Raw genomic sequence first — 8,541 nt, 5'->3', positions numbered from 1 at the left:
ATCAATATAATTTCAGAACAAGAGTTAGAATGGATTTACCTTTATGATCATGAACAAAAGAGTACGAAAGACGTCTTTATAAACTCAAGATTTTAATCACTCCACAAGCTAGCTTGATCAAAGCTACCTAAATGATAATATATGTGATTCTAAAATACAATAGATGCAAAGGAGAAGCTTATGGTTTAGTAAGTGCAAAACGCTGAAATCTCACTCAAATAAATATCAAATATGAACTTTACTAGGAAATAAGCAATGCTAAATAGATCCTCCAAAACAAAATTTAGTACAACACGTGAAGGTGAAAATTCAAACTTACGACTTTTTGATCGGAGATAAATCCCTTAACTAGTTGAACTATGTTCAAAACATCCCACAGTCAATTAAATGGTTTGTAACTCTTGAGTTTATTTAATACAGTTTGAGTTTCTTTAGTCCAACTGTAATGCAATTAGTAACTTGAATTTAAATTCAGTTCGTTGTAAATGATGTACGAGTGCATTTAAGGCAACTTTCATTTGTTGTTAACTTTGATAGCATGTAAGGTAAATCTCCAGGATTCTCCTTGAAGGCATGATTCAAACACCTCGATTCATATCAAATCCAATTGATATTGGATTGATTGAGATGAAGAGATTTGTAGCGTTCCAAATGTATGTTTATGTAATCCATTCAATTTAGACACTTGACTTCAGGCTAGTCACATATGAACATAGGTAGCAACGTCAAAACGGTCTGTAAAAGTAAAAATTCAACACAAAGGCATGGAAAGAGAGGAAAAAAAGAGAATAAAATAACATGTGGAGTTGAGATTCAGACTCATAATATTTTGGTCAGTGACTTAACTAGCTAAATTAAACTCAAGTTGACCAAAAAAAAAAAGTTTGATTGAATGATAATTGTTAAGAGTAAATTTTAACACTTAATAGTTTGAAGTTTAAATGGATGAATGCTTTGAGAAACAAAAGTTTAAATGACTGAAATTGAAACTTTGGGTATTTGTTTTACTTAAGCTGAAATCTAGGAATATAAATATTAAATTCATTGAAGTGCCTCTTATAGGAACTTTTGTAATTACAGCAGTTAGGATCAACTTAGGAGGGGCTTTTTCAAGTCTACTAGGCATGGGGATCCCTCTTCCACGAGGCCTTTTAGGCTGTTTCGTTCTTTTTGGTAATTTATTTTTAGTTTCTTGTCAGAAAAATAGTGCCAAATCATGATCTAAAATGCTAACATAAGTTGGGTTAAGACAACGATGTACGACTAGATGGTCGTGAGTTCGAATCTCCCACCCCACATGTTGTTTATTGAAAATGACAACGACGATATGGAACCAAACTTAATTTTAATTTTCAAATATATAGGACAGTGTGAAAGGTAGATATGCAAAATTTAACTTCTGAGAAGAAAAAACCAAGTCCTATTGATGCCAAATTACAGTCCAGAAGAAGTTTAATTTACCTTTCACAGGCAGCCATGCAATGGAAGTATTTTTATTTTTTTTTGAGAACAGGGAGTTGGAGTTTCGCTCCACTATATCTAGGAGTACCCACACTCGCCTCAAGACTCAAATTCGGGAGACATTAATGATTTTTAGTATTAAGCTCACCAGAAGATTCAAACTTGAAACCACTGAACCTAGATACCAAACTCTTACCAACTGGGCTGCCACTTGGGGTTCAATGGAAGTAATATTCTCGAGGTCGAAGACCAGTAAGAAAGCGATCAACAATAAACCCTCCAGCTGGTGATGCCCAATCCTAAGATGAGCACGGTAAGGTCTTTTGTGAAATATCTTCACATGAGACTGGAGGGGAGGGGAGGCAAACTACCAACTTTAAAAAGTACACAAACAATTTCTACAATATATCCATTGCTAATACTTATTAATTACGATAACTTTATGCATCGAGCCCTAACGGCGAAGACGAAAGATACCTAAATTTTCTCCATCCTTGACCATAAGAAATCCAAGATGCACCTGTTCACCGCGGATTTGGAGTTTCTCCACCCTCTCCTTGTCCATACATTCTAACAGCAAAAGATCGTCTACTCCACATGTGAGCCCAATCTAAGTAATGAAAGATGAAAGTTCAAGTATTACCGATGCCAACTCGTAACATGAGTTATTTACTAAAATATGTTATTCTATATTAAGGAAGTAAGTTTGAGCTAGTGCACCATCACCTGAAGAAAAATGGTGAACAAACGACTCATTACAGAAAGCAACAGGCCAGCTGTATTTGAACCGTAAAGCTCATGCACTGTATGCACTAAGCCATAGTCACCAAATTGAGCCTTATCTATGACACCTCGCACCAATTCACTTTTAAATATCAGTAAGCTATCATCATCCAAACGCTCTGCCTTCAATTTATCAAGCTTGGAGTACTCCTTGAATTCCCTTCATCAGGAACTTCACTTTTTCCAACCTATATTCATCCCAGCTGTATTTGAACCATAAAGTTCATGCACTGTATGCGCTTGTTCAAAGGCTCCTTTCCCTTTGGAACATACCAAACGTTCACTCTCTGCTGGTTCACCATTAGGGGTCTCAGATAATGCTCCTACACATGCGCAGCTCCGCTGAAGTCGGACAACCAACAGAATAGAACCATTTTGCATATGGCCATATGGAACCCTGCCATGAAATATTACTCAGAAACTTTCAGCGAGCAGATGAAACTCAAAGTAATTGTGAAAGCAGAAGCTCCTAAACTCCTACCATTCATGAATCTTGGAGAAGGTCAGCTCGAAGAGAGTAATCATGGAGTGCAAACCCCAGTAAGTAAGCCATTGCTGATCGTCGGTGGGATATTTGGTCTTGATGGCTCTGATTGAGGCATATCTGCAAAAACCCAAAACCCAAAATCCAAAAAAGATTGAATTCAGTTTAGTCAACAACTATTTTTGAAAGAGAGTGAAGCAAGAAACTTACAGAGGATAGACAAGACCGACAAGTGGCCTGCAAATAAAATGATGCCAAAGTTCACATCCCATTTTTAATTCTGATCAGAATCTCTAATTTCATCTATACATTTTAAATGGTAAAATGCATAATTATCCTTATACATCAGCCTGCAGTTTTTCACTACCTTGTTGCCTGAGCTTTTACACCTCGGTACTTCCAGAATTCGTAAAAGATCACATAACTATATGTCTTCAATTTATGAAACTGTAGGAAATCCATCTTTCTGGCTTGCCAGTGCGATTAAGGGTTCCCAAGAAAGCCACGCCACCCAAAAGAAGACAGCTTATACCATCCCGATAGCACCAGTCAATCATAAGTTATTAAGAATCAATAAGGTTAACGTGTATGAAACATTGTTTATCAGCATCTTTTATGTACCATATGTGACATCTAATAACTTCTGCTTCACATTATGATCTTTTAAATAGGTCTTTGAAGATTCGAGTACCTCTTTTCTGAACCTAGGGAAGGGATTTTCTTGAACTTTTTCTTCTCCAACTTTCTATCCCGAACTCCATCATATAACAGCTCATAACTATAGTATGTGATATGGGACTTCTTCATTAGATATTCTACAACAATTTTAGGTGCGGCCACCTCCTTCTTATCAGCTTCAAAAATTGAATTCACTTCTTCCGGAACAATGCTACTCTGTACCATGAGGTTTATAACAGCCACTGCCTCACTTAATCTGTGCTTTACACAAAGACAGTTTAAGACCCTTCCACAAGTTGTGAATGATGGAACCAACCCTTTATTGATATTTTCCAGGAGAAAAGTGTATGCAGGGTCAATGTTCCCTGTTTTGCAGTAAGCATCTATCATGATGCGGTAGGTGTAATTGTCTGGAGTACAGCCACAACCACCCATCTTATGAAAGAGCTTTTCTGCCATACTTACATGTAGTTTTTCACAGAAAGCATTGATCATAATGTTGAATATAGGTGTTGAATATGAGAATTTGAATTCTTTTTCCAATTTCAAAAAAAGCTGATATGCTTCATCCAGCCCACCATTACTGCATAAGCCACAGATCAAGGTGCAAACAGTAACAATATCAGGAGTCAAACCTCTAGCTTTCATCTCTTGAAACAAGTCCATTGCTTCGCCAACTTTTTGAGCTTTACAAAAATTTTCAATCAATATGTTATATGTAATAATGTTCGGTATACACCCCTTCTCAATCATCACTTTGAAAGTGTCCACCACATTTTCTAGCTTTCTCGCCTTGCAAAGGCCATTTAAGAGTGTATTATACGTGATCACATCAGGAGTTATACCATGACTCAACATTGTGTCTAAAATATCAATGGCTTTATCCAAGTTTAGTTGTTTACAGTAACCATCAATCAATGTATTAAAGGTAAATATATCAGGAATACAACCTTTGGCAATAGCATCATTCAAAACTTGACTGGCATCAGATAAACAACCCATCTTGCACAGCCCATTCACGACTAGATTGTAAGTCCAAATATCAGGGTTACAACCATGTTCTGTCATATCCTTCATTAGCTGCAAGGCCTGCAAAATAAGCCCCTGCTGGGATAATCCTTTGACCAGTGTATTATAGAGAATAATGCTAGGCTTTAATCCTTTTCCCAATACCTCATTAAATACAGTCATGGCTCGGTCCATATCACCGACCTGGCATAATCCATCAATTAAAGAGCTATACGTAAATTCATCAGGCACGAACCCCTTAAACATTGCATCACGGAGAATTTTATCTGCATTTTGCATCATACCATTTTTACAAAATCCATTAATAATTGTATTATAGGTAAATTCATTGGGCTCAAACCCATTATTCACCATCTTACGCATATAACACTCTGCTACTTCTAACTTTGAATGTTTACAGAATCCACAAATCAACGTGTTATATGAAACTAAATCAGGAGTTAGACCTTCTGATACGATACTCTCCAATAATCTAGCAGCTTCATCAATGGCACCTTTTCTACAAAGACCCTGAATAAAGATATTGTATGTAAACAAATTTAGGCACACTCCCCTCTTCAGTACCTTGTTGACAAGTTTTTCACTTTCTTGAACGTTTCCCTTCTTACAAAGAATATGAATGAGCTTATTGAATGTTAAAATATCAGGGCATATACCTTTCTTAAGCATTTCTTCAAACAAGTCATACGCCTCAATTTGACGGTTCTCTTCATAAAATCCACCAATCACTGCACAATATGAAACTGCATTGAACTCACACCCTTGGCCAGGCATGTTATTAAGCAGCCGCAGGGCAGCACTCGGCCTACCAGTTCTACAAAAGGACTTTATCCTAATTGTGTGCGTATAAACATCTGGATGAATTCCAATATCTTTCATCCTCATATACACTTTGTGAGCTTGATTGAAATACCCGTACTCAACGAGAATGTTCATGATGACATTATATGAATGAACAGATGGCTCACAATCATAAAAGTCCATCCTTTCAAACGCATTTACAGCTTCTTGAACCTTTCCTTTCCTGCCATAGTCTCTCATAACTCCAATATACACTCCTTCAAGCATTTTGTTATCAATATTTTTCCTCGTTTCAGCAAGCACATCCTCCATGGCTTCGAACTCTCCATGAAGCCCAAGCTTCTCAATCATGCACTTATACGTGAGCATTGTGTGCTTGAAACCATCTTCTGTTTTCACTTGGTTGAACATTTTTAGTGCTTTTAGTGGATCATTTTGGTATCTAATTACAGCAGCTACATGTTTCGGCCTCAAAGCTTGATTCATTGTCAATAAAGGAATTGATATCTTGCTGTTCCACTGTTCATTAGTTGGTCCAATATCAACTGACAGGTAGATTGTTTGGGAGAAAACTGCTATCCAGTTGTTTCCACTTTCAGAACATTTGGGAAAAGGGTGCTAGTGAGTTTGTAGACACCAAGAAAAGGGCAGCATCATGATGCTTTTACAGTTTTTATAGTTTGAAATCTTCACTTTGGTGAATAAATCGATATCAGAGGATGCAGAGTCTGCATACAACCTTCTCGAAGCTTTAGGAGATTCTTCAATAGGAGCGTGGCCACGTAGAACAACCCCATCAATGTCAAATGCAATCCCGAAATAAGAACCTGTAATCATCATAAGCTCTTCTGAATTCTTGGTTGCCAGTAAATAAATAAATAAAACCGACGAACAAGCAACAATAAACGGTCGATTTCATGTTTCTAATAAAGGAAGAAGAGAACGTAGTCTTCTAAATCTAAACTCAGCATTCAGTTCCCTTCTTCCCCATGCTCAATTTCTCGAAAAATTGATAGTCAATTACTGATTTGAGGAAATGAAAACGTGACGGAAATGTTGTTGAACCTAAGATACATTGATCTGTTGCAAGAGTCCCAGATCATCGATGATCCGTTGGAAGAGACCCAGGCTGTAACGAAAAAAGAAGACGAACAACAAAGCGGAAGCAAAAGAGAAATCGTACGAAGGAAGAACTTCTATTCATTCAATTGATGTTACAATAATTTATAGGGAAATAATAAACCGACCACTAATCCACTACTTAGGCCACTAACCCACTACTTAAGTCATTACCATTCAAAATCTCTCTAAACCAACTTCATAACTCCACTAAGCCACTAACCTAGAATTTCTCTCCAATCAACATCATCATGTCATGAACCATTATGCCCAAACTTTCTCTCAAGTTTACATCCACTCACCACTATGAAATTAATTACCGAGCATAACTCCAAATTGTGGAACCACTAACAAAGAAACTAATACATGTTAGCACTAATTCTTAACACAGGCCTCCCCACCCTCAAAAAAACCTGCCGCCAGAGACCCATAATCACGGCAAAATACTAAGTTGAAATGACAAAAAAGGAGGAAATCAAAATCATCAACACTGTCACATTTAACCCTCAAGATAAAGGAGGAAATCAAAATAGTCCCAAAAGAGCACGTGGAAGATGGAAAGGTAGATTTCATACCTATTCCAATTCAAGGCCAGTGTGCCAAGTTTGTGGAAAAACAGGGCACACTGCCAGAATTTTCTATCATCGCTATGATTCAAATGGCAAATCTAAGAATGATGGCAGCACTTCTTCTGGAAACAACCAACAGCAAGTCAAATTTACTTCTCCAGCTGCCTAATGGCTTACCCAGAAATGAGGCAGTGGCTGGTTAAAAGGAAAAAAGGGACCATAAACCGAACCGGTTTGGTTTTCGTACATGCTTAACCGAACCAATTTCGGTTTTCTCCTTTTATCTGGAAACCGAACCAAACCGGGTTTATTCACCCCTACTGTGTAGTATGATTAAAAAAATTAGACCTTCCGGATAGAAACAAACAGCAAAATTAAAAAAACTAACTAAAAATAACTCATAAACTAAGAACAGAATCATTAAACTCAAAAAAATGCACACCAACATTGGAATCATTAAACTCAAACTAAGAACAGAATCATCAGTACCCCAAGCAAAAGCGATGAAGTGTTAGAAATTGGAATCTTACCAAATCTCCAGCCACGCAGCTGCTTTTGCTCCTGCTATCACACCCTTTGTCCGTCAAACAAGAAGAAACTTAACCTTAGCTTCAGATACAAATGAAAAAAGCTAAATTTGTGGAGAGAATTATTAAAAATAGAACACCGGAATTCACTTCCCTATGTTTTAGGGTCCCTAACTCCATATAAAGTATATTTTGTTTCCTTGAACAAAAACTTGTTATAACTACAAATCGAGAAGGTCCACTTCAATAAATTTGAAGTCTTCTTCTGTTTTATAATTCTGATTTTCTTGTAAAATATTGAAGGGCAGTGAGTTTCTGGAGGAGAGAGATGAGGCATCTAAATCTATGGCTGAGGCTGAGGCATCTTGAAAGGTACTGAGTAAGATAAAAGGGACTACACGTAACACTATGACTGAAACGGTAAGGGAGAGCGAAGAGAGAAAGAAAACATTAAAATAAAATACCCATCCTCTCTTTCAGAAACACTTCTTGAAGCTAAAAAGAAGAGCACCCTCTTTAAGGAATTTCATCGAACAGCTAAAGGGCATTATCAAAAACCAAATCTCAACCCCATTATTATGATCAAACGGTCACTACTTTCAACGACCCAACTCATCAATGCCCTTCTCCTTCATCTCTCCACATTTTCTTCATCCCCTCCTGGCTCAGAACCTCAAAGGCTGCCGCCCCAGCGACCGCCTCCACGACCTTCCACCCTCAAAAACACCCGCCGCCCCGCTGTTGGGTCGCCGCCGTTGGAAACACAAAGTATAAAATAATAAAATAATAAAGAGATCAAAGCAAGCAACTTACAAATAACTCGTCGTCGCCGCCGTTGGGTCGCTCACAGAGAGCGTCGCCGCCGCCGGAGATGGCATAGAGAGAGAGAGAGCGGGGGGGTCGTGGGCGTGAACCGATCGAAGAGGGAAGACGGCTGATTCTAAAACACTATTTTAAAAGGAAACTTATTTGGTTAAAAAACAACCGAACCGAACCGTACCGACAAAACGTACAGTTCGAGGGTGCGGATCAGGTTCATACGCAATATTTAACCGAACCGACTCGACCGATTCGGCTCAAGTCGATTTTC

General features: G+C 37.9%; 1 protein-coding gene across 8 annotated transcripts; it reads right to left on the bottom strand.

Annotated features, from left to right (window-relative positions):
- Window positions 1-1,490: 1,490 nt before the first annotated feature.
- On the bottom strand, window positions 1,491-8,388 carry LOC111021541 (Pentatricopeptide repeat (PPR) superfamily protein). Of its 8 annotated transcripts, none has more exons than XM_022298548.2 (7): window positions 8,265-8,388; window positions 7,455-7,498; window positions 6,931-7,244; window positions 2,939-6,063; window positions 2,726-2,848; window positions 2,188-2,641; window positions 1,491-2,071 (listed from the first exon to the last, which is right to left on the bottom strand). In XM_022298548.2, exon 4 carries the CDS (start codon window positions 5,720-5,722, stop codon window positions 3,392-3,394), a length of 2,331 nt encoding a protein of 776 aa, XP_022154240.1. In that variant the 5' UTR covers window positions 5,723-6,063; window positions 6,931-7,244; window positions 7,455-7,498; window positions 8,265-8,388; the 3' UTR covers window positions 1,491-2,071; window positions 2,188-2,641; window positions 2,726-2,848; window positions 2,939-3,391. The 8 variants fall into 8 exon arrangements, with proteins under 8 accessions (XP_022154240.1, XP_022154238.1, XP_087980653.1 ...); XM_022298546.2 differs by lacking the exon at window positions 6,931-7,244 and having other exon boundaries at window positions 1,491-1,807; window positions 1,939-2,071; XM_088124527.1 differs by lacking the exon at window positions 6,931-7,244 and having other exon boundaries at window positions 1,491-1,760; window positions 1,939-2,071.
- Window positions 8,389-8,541: the final 153 nt, after the last annotated feature.

Source organism: Momordica charantia (genome assembly GCF_013281855.1).
Source record: "Momordica charantia cultivar OHB3-1 chromosome 5 unlocalized genomic scaffold, Mcharantia_2.0 BLBB01000005.1, whole genome shotgun sequence".
NCBI lineage: Eukaryota > Viridiplantae > Streptophyta > Magnoliopsida > Cucurbitales > Cucurbitaceae > Momordica > Momordica charantia.
This window is presented reverse-complemented; position numbering and strand designations above follow the sequence as displayed.